The 17,087-nt window shown below is 44.1% G+C and overlaps 1 protein-coding gene across 1 annotated transcript in view; it reads right to left on the bottom strand.

Moving 5' to 3' along the window:
* Nucleotides 1-244: 244 nt before the first annotated feature.
* hipk2 (homeodomain interacting protein kinase 2) overlaps nt 245-17,087 on the bottom strand; it is a 91,057-nt gene continuing 74,214 nt past the window's right edge. The window contains exons 6-15 of the mRNA XM_053500339.1: nt 15,172-15,356; nt 13,644-13,806; nt 10,001-10,223; nt 9,353-9,474; nt 6,733-6,863; nt 3,349-3,528; nt 2,926-3,267; nt 2,590-2,837; nt 2,306-2,466; nt 245-2,200 (exon numbers count right to left, since the gene is read on the bottom strand). Of these exons, the coding sequence (XP_053356314.1) occupies nt 1,733-2,200; nt 2,306-2,466; nt 2,590-2,837; nt 2,926-3,267; nt 3,349-3,528; nt 6,733-6,863; nt 9,353-9,474; nt 10,001-10,223; nt 13,644-13,806; nt 15,172-15,356 (2,223 nt within the window). The 3' untranslated portion in view covers nt 245-1,732. The remainder of the gene's footprint in view (nt 2,201-2,305; nt 2,467-2,589; nt 2,838-2,925; nt 3,268-3,348; nt 3,529-6,732; nt 6,864-9,352; nt 9,475-10,000; nt 10,224-13,643; nt 13,807-15,171; nt 15,357-17,087) is intronic.

Raw genomic sequence — 17,087 nt, 5'->3', positions numbered from 1 at the left:
CTGCACCAGGCTCACCGTGTTTTTTTTGTTTTTTTTGGGGGGGGGGGGGGCTATGGGGGTGGTTGCTGGGTGTCCCATTCGGCTCAAGTTCTCTCCGCTCTTCTGACCTCCCTCTTGCAACTGGACATCCTCAGCAGATAACTTTGACACTTTGACCCTAACCTCAGTTTTAGGACTATCCATCATTAGCGCAGGGATTCACATGTAGGTTCAATCAACTCATGTCAATCTGCTGTTATATTATTATTATTATTATAAAAAAATTATTTATTTTTTTTAAAAAAAGCTCAGTGCCACTGAAAAGGTTCCTAAGACACACACACACAGGTACTCTCTACAGTAAACATACTATACATAATACAGTAACAAAATGTTACTAATCTTTACCGAGTGACAACTTTGGTTCGTTACTCCGAGGAAGTATCTTGGTCTAAATTTTCAATTAAGCTCATGCATGCTAAACAAGAAGCACTGTTGTACGAAATGGTGTGGTGTATAATAATCTAGATAATTACATTTAGGACTAGGCTTACACCTGGAAGTTAAGAACAAAACATCTCAGACAAAGATGTCCAATCTAGAAGCCAACAGTCCAGTCTGAATAGGTTCCTGTTGGTTCTAATAGTTTTTTTTGTTGTTGTTGTTGTTTTTTTCCAGCCAAGTAAACTGCTGTAATATGTGTAAGGCACTACGAGGGAACAACGATAAACCTAAGACCGTGGAGGAATATATCGCACAAAAGGTGCAGAGGAAGGTGTACCACGCACATGGCCAACAGCAGCACACACGTGCACAGACTATTATGTTATACATGCTTACGTCATTACAACAACGTTGTGCAATCACATTTAAAGAGGAGGAACAAAAACTAAATTTCTATTGGCATCAGAAAGGTTCTTCATAAAATAATAAGCGGGTGAAGTTTGCTACATTCTAAAAAAAAAAAGGCGGGTGGGAGGGGCTGGCTAAATGTCCTACTGTATGACAAAACTTATTTTCTTTCTTTTCTAAATATGAACGCAAACAGAGAAGAAGAAGAAAAAACAAATCTATAAATACACTAGAAAGTCTTTTGTCTTATTATTTTTTTCCTCTTATATTTCCAGAAGATTCCTCCGGCTGTTGTTAGGAGAGGACGGCGGAGTACGCGTGGCACCGGTCGCCGTCCGTGAGCGATTCGGAAATGTTTAAGACAGTTCAAGGCCATCGTTTTCATTTTTATTTCTTTGTAGAGCAGCAGATATCCGTATTTCACCTTATATATAACGTTCTCATCCACCACGTGACCTCAGATCAACAGTCCGTCAAAGAAAAAAAAACAACAAGAAGAAGAAACACAAAAAAAATACAAGTGAGATAATAAGACTCCCAGTCTCTCCCAAAATGCCGACAGACGTGACCATGTCGTAAAAGAAATAAATGCGACAAAAAATAAAGATATGATTTCCAGATTGAAAATAATAATAAAAGACGACTAAACTGGCCTTGTTAAAAAAACAACAACTCATATGCAAAGCAAACTCCTTTTAAACTCATCCCTTCCCTCTCAGAGTACTCTTCCTTTCTCCATCGAGCGTCTTCATTGTCTTCAAGTTTAAGCGTGACGGGGACAGGGACGGGGGCGGGGGAAAACGGGTCAGGGCGGTTAAGCTTAGGCATTTGTCACCGACTCAAGTCTTTAGTGGGGAGAGAACGGGAAGCAGCGTCGGACTCGGCTCCAGTGTTTTCGGGTCTAGAGATACGGGTATTGGTTCATCTTGGTGGGGCTCAAGGGATATCCAGTGTAGACAGTGGAGGCGGGCGAAGCACTGATGTAAGTTTGGTGGGCAAACTGGGGCTGGTACTGGCTGTGGTGCAGCGTAGGGGATGGCAGCACGCGGTGGCTCATGCTGACGGGTACCTGGTGCACGATGCTTGGTGGGTAGCCGGCGTGTTGGACTGCATGGTGCGCTGAACCCTGCGACGCCACCAGATGTGCCACCGTGCCAGTGGATCCCAGAGCAGCAGGGGTGGTGTACGTGTAAAGGTGGGGTTGCCCAGATAAGTGAGTGGCAGCTAGATGGGGGTGGTGCACGTTAGCGCTGTGGGAGGGACTGTTGTGGTGAAAGGAATAGGGAGCTTGAGCCGCCATCGTGGGTGTGATATAGGCTTGCTGTCTCCTGTGCCCTGCATTTCTCTCCACCGCCATGTGCTGCTGAGCCTGTGCAAAAGTGTGTAGTGTGTTATGCATCCTCGTACCATCCATACATGCATACAAATGCCAAAAAGATAGTGTAACCATGAACGTGTACTGTAAACCCCATACCTGGCTGAGATTGAGCGGCTGCTGCTGGAAGGGGTGCGGCCCAGAACGCTGCTGCCGGTATGCTCCGCCTCCAGGACCACCCCCTGACGCGTGAATGTTGGCCGACAGGCCTTCATTGGAGGATTTAAACTTATAAGCAGGATTCTGGTGGTTCATCGTGTCTGGAGCGATCAAAGATATTTTCAGTGATATTTAAAAATTTTTAAAAGAATCATGATATCATATTAATTCATAATGGCTATTATGAATAAAAGCCTGTTAAAGTTCTATAATGTCCGTCTCACCAGGCACAAGCCGATCACACTCGCTCAACGCCCCGCTGGTCTGGCTCTTCAGGGGAGGGATGATGATGGTCCGGGGATTGCCGTTGTTGTAGTCGTCCAGCACGGTACCCTTAGAGTCGTAGTTGTTAGCGCTGAGAGCGTTGGTCCGGGACTCGAGAGCGTAGGGGCTGTTATTGCTGGAGTCCGAATCTGGGGAGTCGTGGACGGTGACACAGCTGATGACGTTCTTCCGCTGCTTGGACGATGTGCTGGTTGGGAAGACAAGAGCGATAGAAATTAGTAGTTCTGAAAAAAATAAATCCTACATTAGTACACATTCAGTCCAACCCTGCAGACCTGGTGTTACTAGGCTGCTTGTGCTCATCCTCCTCATCCGTGTCGCTGCTGATGGTGATGATGCTGACAGCCGGACTTGGGGTGTCGGGGATGACGATGGTCTGCCGAGGTGGGTTGTGTTGTAGGTGTTGGTTGTGTGGTCCGTGGTGCTCTCGCGTTGTGCTAGAGGCCTGCTCTTCTCCCCACCCTCCTCCTCCTCCTCCGCAGGCCTGGGGCGGGGCACAGGGAGCTGGGGGGTTTTGGACCACAGCGCAGCGTGGGGGTGTGTTCTCTTTAACACGCTTCGAGCGCTGAGGAGACAACACCGCCTGGGACGAGGAAACCTCATAGGCGGACATATTCCTGAATACAGAAATTTTTTTTTACTCTTCCATGCCGTCTTACAAAAACCCATAATGTGTCTCAGTGATGTGTCTGACTGACCTGTTGCTTATCTGCTGTGGCTTGCTCTTTTTAGAGGATGAGTTGTTGTTTGACGGCTGCCTCATTACATGAGCCACGCCCACGTTCAAAGGTTGTTGGGAAGGCAGGGAGACGTGACCGGCAAGCAAGGCTGGCTGTTGCATGATGGGGTTGTAATGGCTGCCATGGGGATGGGCATTCCTGAAAATAAAGAGAGCAGATTTAATTATCTATAATCTTTCGTACTCTTTTCACTTTTGCAAAGCAAACACGGGTTCTTAGAGAGCAAACCCCGGCACGGTACTTTTCTTTTTTTCCTTTTAGCTCCACATTATTCTCTTTTCTTCAAGACCAAGAGTCCATATCAGGGGTGATATGCTCGCCTCTCCGTACGAAAAAGCTAAGACCCTGTCTTCATAAAGACGTTTAAATCCATCGAAACTGACATAAATCAAGCCATACTCAACAACACTCCACGTGACCGACCGGTGCTACCGATCATGCCCTCGTGTAATACGCCGTCTGGCCAGTAGAAGGCAGCAGTGTCTGTATCGGACGCTGAGAAGACTGACAGCAGAGGGATGGCTCTCAGAGGAGAGATCTCTGACTCTGCAGTGCGAGTGCGACACTCCTGCAGACGGGCTTATCGAGGACAATAGAGCCGTCAGGGCTGGGCCGAAGACTCATCTCCCTCTTCGCACGACATCACATCTGCAAACCCACACGCGTCCGCGCCTGCTGCCCACACGGCGACGCGAGCCAGCTCGAATCCCTTCCCGTAGAGTTAACTCGGTGACCCGAGCTGCCTCGAGAAACCACTCAAAAACTCTTAAAACATTCAACACGAATTCCCTATTAATACTGAATGCAACATGACGTGCTTTTGACGAGCGGATTTTAAAATAAAACTGTACTTTATTTTACATGCATAATGCATGAGCAAACCCAGCTGGTAGGCTGAGTACACAGCTTCCTGCCTTCTTCAACTTGCTCATTCATCAAAGTCAAATAGCCATGCGATACAACACTTTTCCCTCTGTGTTTTAAAGGTGCAAATGAGCATCAACACTTTGGGGAATGCGCTATAGTGATGTGTGCATTCTCCTTTAATGTATACGCGTAATCAATAACTACGGCTACTGTACTCGACCATCTTGACCGCCTCATCGCGACGAGGCTCACCCGTCAAGTCGGCACACATTTATCTTTCATTCCGAATGGTTCCCCACGTTCCCCCTGTAAATGGAGCCTTAGTCTCTATTTCAGCCTGGATTCAACTGGACATGTTGGTATACCTCAAAAACACCCCTTGTCACTGGTTATAATCGTCATGACATATAACATTTTTAACAAACTTCCAACCATGTGTCAGCCTTTACAGTAGGAGACGGCGTCTGGGTGCGGTTTGATTTAACATGTGCACAAGTTAAACTAGTAACCAATCATGGCTGCACAATTCAATCAACCTTCCACAGCTTTCAGAAAGCACAAGGACGCACACATTTCACCCAGAAAGAATGACCTAACATAGCGATTATGAAATCTTCATCCGCTCAGCTCAATTTTAACTCAATTTTATTTATTTTTGTATTTATTGATTTTTTAAATAAAAATCATCTGCCAATTAGGTCACAAAGCTGTACTGTGATTTATTTCTTTTTTTCGCACCATGACTTAACTTTCTTGGGAATTTTAGCCCTGAATGTTCCTTATCACTCAAGTTCATAACCGGTCTAAACCAGCAATAGTGAACAGAACTGATTGTTTTTTTTTTTTAAACACATTTAAGTGGGTTCTAAAATCTAAACAAATTAGGAGCCGAATTTAAAGCAGCATGACCCCGATCAGGCAGTTGCTATGTAAATACGCTGTGCAATGATGCACGGGTTTCACATATGACCGCTCATGCAAAGTTTTTGTTGTATTCCAATGCACGCCTCTAGCATATCAGTACTAGTATGTGCATTTAGGACAATTTATCTGTTGAACCTGAATAATGCAGTCACATTCAGGTTTCTAGTGTGTAGGCCTATGATTAAGAAAAAAATCGTTGTTAACAAAGAGAATTACTGCAACATTTCATTTTATTGTTTTTTTTAAAACTAGATATAAACTAGATTTATTTGCTTAATATTACACCCTAATATTAATCACCATGGGATGTATGGGATAAAACTCTCTAATGTGGATGAAATAAAACGATTCTGCATAGACGAGTGAGCCAAAATCCCTCCACAGCCATGTGAAAGACTCATCGCCAGTTAATACAAATGCTTGATTACAGTTGTTGATGCTGCCAAGGGTGACACAAACAGTTATTAGGTTTAGGGGGCAATTACTTTTTCACACAGGGCCAGGCAGGTTTGGACAGCTTTTTTCCCCTTAATAAATGAAAAACGTCATTTGAACTGCATTTTGTATTTACTTGATTTGAATCATTTAAGTATGGTAAAATATTTTAAATATTCATTCAAATACGCTAAAAATATATAAAGTTTACCGCATTTACTATACTTATTTAACCTGCAGCTTATAATGCCGATATTTACATTAATATATGCTACTATTTGCACTTCTTGTGAAGGCTAAACTGCATTTTGTTGCCTGTACTATCCAATGACAAGTTCTATCTGTCTTTCCGTCTGTCTGTCTGTCCGTCTGTCTGTCTGTCTGTCTGTCTTTCCGTCTACTAGTAAACCAGTAAGGGGATTTTGGGCAGACGATGGACACCCATGCCCGTGGTGACCACAGGCAAGGCTGTCTGGTCCGATTCCACAGAAAAGTCAATTAAGCACATAATTATCACCACTGTCCACGATAGAAAGGCACCAGAACACCAAATGCACAACAGGATGCAGCACACAATTGCCCAGCAGGCAAAGAGCCCATGGGCCTTGATCAGATTTCTAAACTTCCCACTGAGCATCCATGGAATGCACTGGAGACATAAGCCTGATCCACAGAGGCCCAAGGTCACAACCCATAGCACCCTAAAGATCCTTGATCAATGTCCTTCTGCCAGAGACTACACCACACTCCAAGAGAGTCATGACCTGAGGGGATGAAGCCACCCCAGTGGCATGAAGGGAACCTACAGTATACTCCTGTACACTACCTACTATATTCCTGTAAGGATTTTGCAGACATTTGTTTTCAGACTGAATCCCCTCCTGACGAGCTCGAATAGCCGTGACACCAAATGAATACAAATAGCTCCTGGACGAAATGGCATTTTTATTTACCCATGTTAATTCTATGCCACGTGACCCACAATTTTTGTTTAAATTTCTCACAATGAGTATCCGGTACCAAACACTGAGCTCACGCCAACAACAAATCAGCAATGCATATCAAATTCATTATCAATGTTCTACCTTATTTTCTGTAAATGAGTCGTGATCTTACCTCCAGTTGGTCAGGGGCTGAGAGGTGCTCATGGAGTCCGGGATGACGGTGGCGTGCTGTACAGAGGTGTGGGTGAGCTGCTGCCATGCTGGGGGCAGCAAGATCTGCTGGGTACCGGAGGGCCAGGCCTGCTGCAGGAGAGAATAAAAGAATAGGGGGTGTTGGGTTCACGGATTAAAGTTTGCACTGCAGGTGGTACGGTAGTGTACGAGTAACTCAGCTAAACACGTCTGTTAGAACACCCACAGGTTCAGAATAAGGAGAAAAAGGACAAAGCTATTTGCAGCTGTGACCGTTAACAACTGTGCCAAAACTGTGCCAAAGAGCTACCGAACGGGTCAAACATTCCCTTTAGGCACGATGACTATGCAAGGGGGAGCATCACAATGTGTTCTCTTCAGTCTCTAAATTACCGTAGTAATACATTCATATCAAAAAATTTAATACACAGCATAAGGCAGACAAGTGCATCTCATTTATCTATTGCCACTTTCCTCGTCAAGTGCTGGAAAAACGAAAAAAAAAAAAAAAAAAACGAATCGCACACAAAAATGAAACAACTTTGGCAAAAAGCCACAGTCGAATAACAAAAAGCTTTTGTCACTTTCATTTTAACTTTGGTGTTTCTCATCCCATCCTTGGAACCGATATCTTAAGAGATTCATAATGCACCTTGAAAAACGACGCACGGCCTTGACTCGCATCTCCGAAAAGATAAGACCTCGCCTTAATAAAGATACGTAGCATCTGACAGGGAGCGCGCTGATGGCTTTGACGTTTTCCAAATCAGCTCAGGATTTAATTAAATTCAGGAGCCCTCCCATTCAGTGGCTTTGTGAGGAGCTGCTTTGTATGACTGGCATGGAGTGCACAGAGTGCCAGGCATAATTTGCCCAGAGATGTGGCTAGCAGAGGAGTGTCTGCAGCACTAATGGCTTAATGCAGGCTCTGCTGATTAGCAGTTTAATACACAACTCATTCATTGTTGCCTTAATACCATTCGCACATCAGGTTTACGGCATCATCAGTATGGGTTATAGCGCTCGCCTCACACAAAGGGGGGGCCTAACCACAAACGGCAGGGGTCTATTATGTTTAAGCTTAGAGACAGACCAAACAAGGACCTTAGGGGGGGGAGAAAGGTTCAGTTAGATTTGGCCGAGTCGTTAGTGCTACACGGTTTTCAGTATCGTTGGAATATCCTTAAAGCTGTTCGCTGGATGGCGAAAATTGCCAGAATATTTACAGTCACCTTCATCTTTTGCCTGTGGACTGAGATTTTTTTTTTTTTGTCTGAAGCAAATGTTGGGATTAGAGGAAAGGCGCATGGAGGGCGGTCATTAGTCGAGTCGAACAATTTATCTCAAAGACTCAAGCTGTGAAACATAAAAGTGCATAAAACTAGAACATGTCCCTTTTTCGTGTACTTTGGTGATGTTTTTTTTTTTTTTACCCCCTGAACACTTCAAGTCAGCACTTGGTATTGTTTTAGCTGACATGAAAAGCTGAAAGCACTATTAACCTATATGCTGCGCGCACGCTCGACATCCTCTAAGGTAATGACTTTTTTTTTCTCCCGGCAGATAGCAGATTATTTCTTTCTATTGCGGCAAGACCGTCACAAATATTTATGTCGAAACTAGACGTTATGTCCCTGCAGCCATTTTCCTCCATTCGGAGCACTTTGGGTTCTCTCAGACTAGCCCGGGGTGTGTAATCAGCTCCTCTGCCCTGAAACCGTAACCCAGATAAGGGCTCTTTTCCATGCATAGCCATCTTCTGCACAACCCCCATTCTGACATGGCGCCCAGTCTCGCTCGCACGGTGAAGGCCCTTTGTCACCCCTAGAGGCTCTGAATGCTCTCCCTCCCTGATTGTTCCTGCATTTTCTGCATTCCTGATCCAGATAAAGGCCTAGGCAGCCTTCTGGGACTAGCCTCATCCCTCTTCACACGCACTTAAAAGACATGAGGGCTCTCAGACCTTCAGGCAAACAAGAACAGAGCGCGAAAGGGGACCAGGTTTTTTTGGGTTTTTTTTCCCCCACATTAAAAATCGGTAAGAAATGACGTGTCACTATTCCATAAAAGCGAGTAACTAAGGTCTGATTTAAACCGGCTGGAAAGTATCAAACTCCACCAGCTAGTCAAGAAGTTCAAGCCAAACATCATCAATCCAGGGCAGGTCCTGCCTTATAGCCCCCGAGGCTAAAAAACCCGTCAGCGTCCATAGATCTTTCTGAGAGCCGGCCTCTGTCATGCTCGTCAGACCATGACTGGCTTTCACTCCGGGGAAAAAAAAACACAAGTGCTGAGTTTCACTGGAGACAAAAAGCCCAGCCTGGTAACAGGCTCTGGGACCGGCTCCTGTGACACACACACACACACACACACACACACAGCAGTGCACACAAACGCAATTATAATATATGACCAAATGAAAAAGACTTTGTCAGTGGAGGTGAATTATAGTTCATTAAAACAAAATGGGTCATGCTAATTGCTCTTTTCCAAAAGCCACATTCAGATGTAGCAGTGCATTCAGGAGACACGGAGAGAAGTATAATTAGTTTAGCATGCATCGTTCTTCATCACCTCGATGAAGCAGGAAGTGTTTGTACCTGTGTGAGAAGGCCAGGTTGGATCTGCAGGGGTTGACCACCCGGGGCCTGAGTCACTATGGGAACAGCATTCTCCATCCGTACGGAGTAGCCGCTGTGCTTGGAGGGGGACGCCTGCAACCCTGAGGACACACCATAGGCACCACAGGTCTAATTCCTACCTCTATTTATAGAACATGACTGACATTTTCATGACCTTACAAAACTTTCCTTAGATAAATTAACTAAACGACTGAACTACTTTCGGGAACCTCAGGATTCAACGGTTCATTACTGGCCACTTAATTAGGGACACCCGTCCCCCTGACTGACAGAAGATGATTGGAGATCAGGTTCCGTTCATGTCAACGAAGTGCATGGTACAGGTGAAGGTTCTCCTAATATGAACAGTTTACAGGCTTTAATTGTAGCCTAGCTTGTTACTATGGCCTTCATTCTGTAAAAGCTCTATGTACTGTTGAAACACTCAAAGCAAATCATCTGGTACTAACAACAATGTTATGATCAAAGATCAAAGAATTTGTCTGACGTTTGGTGTAAACTAAGTGTATATCTACCGTGCTTTAGCATTAGCATTAGCATTATTCTCAAATCCCAGTATAGATACAGACATAGACATGACTTTACCTGCATGAATCGCATTCTCACCTTGGAAGGTGGGCGGGCAAACAATGAGCGCCTGCTGGAAGGGGTCAGGCCGAGTGGCACAAAGCTGAGGGGCTCCAGGCTGCAAGGGCATGGTCCTGGGTGCCACGGCAGCCATGGGCGCTGCAGGAGGCTGGTAGAGTGCAGATTGGTAGTTTAGTATGGAGACATCAGGATTGGCAAGGGAAAGGGTGGCACTGGTGGAGGAGGGAGCCAGGTTGGTGGCCTAAAAGAACCGATGGAGTCAACAAACAAACAAACAAACAAAGACAAAACAAAAGCATGAGGAGGGGGTGTGGGAGGGGATGCGGGTGGAGCGGCAATGAGGGAAATGGGGGAAAAATTATAAAAAATTATGAATGATTAAAAAATGCACTGTGCTTTACAAGCTTGATGTCCCAAGATGTGAGATCTTTAATAATTTTAAGACTGAAAAAAAAAAAAAAAACCCAACATAATCCATCCTTCTAATGCTTTGTATTCAAGGTCATTAATAATCCGTTACGTATCAACACAAACGCTACATTTATTTGATGTGCCGAAGTACATCTGGTGCTCAATAAAATGGCTTATTGACCACTACGCAGGGACAGGAGGGGGGACAGAGGATGAGTACGTGTCAATCAATGCTCTCGTGTTACAGTTTATGCAACTCCAGCTCACTGAACTAGCTCGCTCTCATTAGCGGCAGATAATAATTTCTCCCCGCACTGCACTGTGATTAAACATACCCACACACATTTATACAGCAAGAGCGAGACACCGAGCCTTTCAAATGCCTCAGCCTGGTCTTTATTCCCCTCCAGAGTGTTTTATCCTGCATGGTTCACGGGCCCTTTCACCTATTATCTTGTTATTTTTACCATCTCGGCTATTACGGCGAGCGGGTTTCTTCTTAGATGTAGGACTGAATGGCGGGACGTTTTATTTAACTCCATGAAAAAGAAAGCGCATGCATTCCAAGCCTGGACGAGAGCGAGCTGCTCGGACCGTTGACGTCTGTGAGCACGGCTAGAGGAGCTGCTGATTCAAATGCACGACATAATCCACAGCCGACGTGTGGAACGAGAGGTATCGAAAATGTCCTTGATCAACATTTCCTACTCCAAACCCCAGCTTTTTAATGAAGGGTAGCCTTATTTACTTTCATTTACTACTGAAGCAATCCTGTTTCATTTCATGCCACTGCTAGTAATTACAAGCATTTCATTAGAGACTGCATGGGGAAAATTCTGAGTGGCACGTTTCATTTTTCATTTTCTCTTGTTTCGTGCGGCCGATGAGCACCAGGGGAGAGAGTTAATCAATACGCCACTGTGGCATTCATCAAACAAAATAAACACTGCAGCTTGCAGCTTGCTAATACAACAAGAACCAGCTCAGTCCTTTTCACAATCACACACGGCACAAACCTTACCACCCGACAAGTACGCTCGAGCTCTTATTACATGTGCATTTAAATTTATTTATTTTTTATGGCAGAAATGTAACTATAATTAACCTGGAAGAGGTTAAGCATTTACTCTAAAGTCCCAGGAAGATTGATGAAGCAATAAACAAAGATAAGAGCTAGTTTAAGGTTTTAGTGGGAAGGGCATGTGTCAAGAGAAACCGGTACATTTCAGAGAAAGCGGATGTCTCAAAGAGTATTTAGATTTAATAACTCAGTGGCGCTGTGGTTGGCACTGCAGCTTCGCATCTCCTGGGTGGGGGGTTCGATTCCCGCACAGGTTTGTGTGTAAGGGTCTGTTGCATGTTCTTCCTGTGCTTGGTGGGTTTCCTCCGGGTAATCCGGTTCCCCCTCCACAGTCCAAAGACATGCAAAAATTTCTGAGTCCTGAGATGGATTGGCACCCTGTCCAGAGTGTACCCAACCTCATGCTCAAAGTCTCATGGGATAGGCTCCAGGCCCCCCGTGACCCTGTACAGGATAAGCCGTATAGAATGATTGAATTTAGATGGGACCTATTATGCAAAACTCACTTTTTTTCTAGACATCCGGATAGGCCACTAGTGTGTGCGGAAAAAAAACATAAAATAAAAATAATATTCCAAGCATAATGTCCCTTTCCATCGTTGTATTTCCTAGGGCTTAAACAAGTGGTAACCCCCCCCCCCCACACCCCCCCCCCCCCCCCATATGACCTCATAGATGATATAAGAAATATATCAACAGTAGCTCATTAAAATTAACAATAAACAGAGGAGGAGTGAAACAGACAGAGTTTGAGAGTATTTCAGCTGGCGTATTAACACACACACACACACACATTAAGCATTGCTCCGGGAGCCATGTTAACTTGTCTTAAAAAAAATAGCAAAACATGGCACCATTAAATAAAACTAAAAACATCAATATTTAAGTTATGCGAATGGTGACTGGAGTTACACAGCTGCTTAACTTGACTTTCGGAGTGTGGCATGCAGAAAATGCAAATTGCTTGAATATTTTTCACACATCTGAGGTGGCTGGGTTTTTTCTTTATTACAAGCATGTGAGAAGAGGTTTTTCGATGGCGTCTAGATGAACAAAACTATTTTTGAAATTTAAAGTGAGAATATGAGAAATAAATAGTGTCATATTTAGGTATGTAATATTGACCTTGACTGGCATTCCAGTGGCTCTTTTGAGCGTATTTACAATCTGCAGTCACGTCTGACGTCTGTATACCGATGTCTAGAATTTGGTAAGAAATCCTCATTATGTGTGTGTGTGTGTGTGTGTGTGTGTGTGTGTGTGTGTGTGTGTGTGTAACTCTGTATATGGCCTTTTAGTCCTATGACATTTTTTGATTGCTGTGAATTAAAGTGACTTTTTTTTTTTAGCAATGTAAAAATCACAACGTCACAACGCCACGTGAAACCGCGTAGGTGAGATAGGGGTATTAGTAGGTAACAGATTATGGCCCAAACTTCGCTGAGTGATTGATGATGGTGATAAAAACAACATGCATGAGGAATCACTTTAAAAAGTCACGTCCCCCAACACTGATAAGGACATAGTTACTTATCGGTTGTAAGACCCCATACGAGGCAGAGTCTGTTTTTTTTATGTTTGTGGGTAAATTAAATATGTTTGTTTTGTTTTTTCCCGCTGCTTGATATGGTTTTGTTACTAGCGATGCCGGTACCCCTGCAAACATGCCGATAACGTCCTGCATTTGGAGCGTAAAAACTCGATTAGCAAGGAGAACCTGAGAATAGCACAACAGCATTGATCAGACTGATAGAGAAGGCAGGGAATCAGTTAGCAGGATGTAAGAACTTAAAAAGCAGATCTGTGATTTAGGTCTGATCTGAAGTCAGCAGTTTGGCCCGGCCGTATAATCCGTATGGCTGGAGCACAGGAAAATGCTAAGACAAGCAGGAAGTATAGACTGTCACGTATTTATTTAGGAGACAGGAACACAGAGCTGGCCTTGCACTCACTCACACTCACACACTCACACACACACACACATATTGTGTATCTATACCAGCATAAACCTGTAAGGCTTTCGAGAAGTTATCTGCATTGCTTCACCGTAAATGACTCAATATGTGTGAATCAATAACCGCCTTATAGGATGCAACGAGGAAACCATAAAAGGATGTAAGGGGATGTGTATGTGTGCAGATGTGCATGTGTATGTGTGTAGACACTGACCTGGCTGTGCACAGTGTTGAGCTGGTTGTTAAAGGTCATGGTGAGGTTGGTGGAAGTGCTGGGTGCTACGTGTGTGATGAACGGGGTCTTGCTCTGGTTGACCGCGTCGTACATGTTCACGCGTCGCTTACAAATCTCCATGTTCTGGAAGCAGGATTTGACGCTACAAAAAAAAAAAAGAAAAAAGGAGGAAATGGTATCAGTCTTATAGCTGCACATAATTAAGATTTCTAGAAACCGTAAATTCACTTGTTTTATATGCATAAAGAAATGCACGTCACTATAAGCATGTTTTAAGGTTCACATTTTAAAGGTCAAAATGGCCAAGCTACAGTACAGTAGGGCTACAAAACATCTGGATTTGTCAAGCTGTATTACAGTCATAGACTCTGTAGTAGAGACATCACAGAAGGCAGCAGTATGCTAATGAACACTTTGCTGGTGCTTTCATATCTATTAGTGCATTTGGCAGTTTCAAAGCAGAGGGAAATTGATGCTTGTTTGGCGTTCGGTTTCGAGTTTATTATAATTTTTTTTTTTACACACAAAAAAAAAGAACAATAAAAAATAAAAAAACCCAGAGGATCAAAAGCAAATTTTTTGGTGTTGATTAAAAAAGATAAAACATTCATATTTAACAAAACGCATAGACGACAATGATTGGCCAACACTGGAGAGAGAGAGAGAGAGAGAGAAAGAGAGAGAGAGAGAGAGAAAGAGGGAGAGAGTACACAGTATTTCTCAATCAGATGGCATATTCTTGTTCTGTCTGCCACAGCTAGCTGTGAAATTGTTCGGGATCTGAACTCGCAATCTCCCAGGTGTTAAGGAGAACTATTTTCTGTCACACCCCTCAGCAGCCTGCAAATCAAATTTCTACAGCATTACTGCACTGTCCTTTCGCTCGGCTCAGGCCTCATTGGTCAGCCATGATACAACACAACACATGCTCCATGTCTGATTCGCTTCCTGAAGCTGAGTCGGTTCAGTCAAATACTTTTTAATAGAATCACTATTTGGGAGCTGGACCTGGGCCACCTCGCTCAGACAATCTGATTTTGGCTGTTTCCAGATAGAGCTTGACCACATCCATGATGAAGTCATATCCATATTATAATCCCTGTTCTTTGGGTATCACTCACTCTCTCACTCACTGTCTATACCGCTTTATCCTGTGTACAGGGTCGCAGGGGCCTGGAGCCTATCCCAGGATACTTACACCCTGGATGAGTGCCAATCCATCGCAGGACACACACACACACACACAAACCTACAGTACACTCGTGCAGGCAATTTGGGAACGCCAATTATACATGTCTTTGGATTGTGGGAGGAAACCAGAGTATCCGGAGGAAACCCACCAAGCACAGGGAGGACATGCACTCAGAAATGAGGTGGGAATCAAACCCTGACCCTGGAGGTGCAAGGCGACAGTGCTAACCACTAAGCAACCGTGACACCCCCTTTCGATATGATTTTTTTGATGTCTGGTACAGTAGTTATGGGTAAAAAATCCCTGCGTCCTCACTGTGTGCTGTGGGGGAAGTCCAGCAGGTGAGCCATCGTAACGAACGGATGGTTAAGAGTCTCGATGGGCGTGATCCTTTTATCTGCGTCGATGGTCAGCATCTTGGTCAGCAGGTCGATGAACTCTCTCCGGTCTGCCTTCTCCGCCAGCATGTCACTGCCCTCCAGCTCTGTGCTCACGTTCACCTGCACAGGAAGAACTGAGGTTAATCCACGGCTCTCTATCTCCTGACTCACAACCAGATGTGTAAGATAAACTGAGCCACAGGTGTTCTGGTCGGACATGAATTCTTGGGTCGCTGAGGCTAAATCTGGGTAAAAGCTGACTGCCAAGTATGTGCTTTTGAGAGACATAAATATATCCATATACAGTAAATGTCAAAAAGCAGATATTGTGAATCCATTGAGCGCTCTAACATAGTTTTTACTTAAAAACCAAAAGAGTGAATAAGAGAGAGAAAGAGATGCAGGCATTTGCCCCATCAGAGCAAAACCCAGAGATACATAATCAACACGTCACCAGGTCCCAGGGAAAATATTGGTAACCTTGCACCTCTGTGATATTTCCAAATATTTGCATTCGTATTAACGGCTCGTCACAGAGACACTTCGGGAATGCGCCTGGCGCCGAAGCAAAGATCTTAATCAGCCTAAAGGGATCAAATTAAAAACAGATACATAATCCTATTAATTAAAAAAAAAACATTGTATATGGAGCATTTTTTACTGACGCGGAGGTCAACATCATGCGTGGACTACATTAACCAGGCATTTACAATAAGGCAAGTTTTAGAAGACATTGATGGATGCTTTGTGGGTTATAATGCATGTGTGTATATACTGTACGTATATGTACGTTATTGCAGCCCCGATGTTCGGACAACCTGACAGACCTGGTGCAGAATGAAAACTGCAGCTTAAATAAATAAATAAAATAAAAGTAAAAATAAAAAAAGGCAAAATGTTTTCTTAGGTTAGGCTAAGGGCAAGATTAGGAATTAATAGCATTAATTTAATAGCATTAATAATTCTCTAAATGGAAGGTCCTCATAAGGACAGCATGACAAATGAATGTGTGTGTGAGAGAGAGAGAGAGAGAGAGAGGGAGGGAGGGAGTGAATTAAATCGCTGCACATCAGAGTGCTGTTGAAGGGCAGTGCCTCTTTTCAGCACAGATGTCGGAGAAGACTAGTTCACTGGGAATCTCTTCGATAGAGATAGCAGGCACATTTTTCATAAAGCAGCGCGGCCCCACCCCCTGAGGCTATCTGATGAACTGCCGGTCACAGACGCAAATCTGATTCCCCTTCCCTTTTCTCATGCAAGCTGCCCCCCCCCCCCCCCAACACACACACACACACACACACACACACACACATCAATCTGCTGCATGATAAAGCAATAATCTTCAACACACACTGAAAAATAATCAGACTGTCCTCTGCTGGGAAATGGAATGACTTTGGGAGCGTACATATACGTATATATACAAACACACGTGGGAGCAAAAATATGGCGGTGCAACAGACATATCTCAAAGTATAAAAATACAGTGTAATGAACAGCCAATCCCGGGAGTACGTTGTCCCCTGGCATAGTCGATCTCGTCTGTCGGTTAACGCTCGGCCTACGCCGTTTGCGTCCTTCGTCTGGAAACATCTTAAGACACGGAAAAGTCCATACGGTGTTGTCTTTCCATGCTTTTTTTTTCTGGGGCCGCTGCGATGACATCCATATAAAAAGTCATGGATTTGTACGGAAAGCGAAACATCAGTGTGTACCTCGTAAAAAAAAGACACTTTTGTAGGCCTGTAACAATATGATCCGCTTTCTCAGTCCAGATGTATCTCAGTATTTCCTGTCATTCTCTGGATGGAGAGCAGGCTGAGCTGTTCAACTTCCTGGGCAATCATCCCA

This window comes from Clarias gariepinus, chromosome 7 (assembly GCF_024256425.1).
Source record: "Clarias gariepinus isolate MV-2021 ecotype Netherlands chromosome 7, CGAR_prim_01v2, whole genome shotgun sequence".
NCBI lineage: Eukaryota > Metazoa > Chordata > Actinopteri > Siluriformes > Clariidae > Clarias > Clarias gariepinus.
The sequence above is the reverse complement of the archived record's forward strand: the minus strand, read 5'-3'. Positions and strand labels throughout refer to the sequence as shown.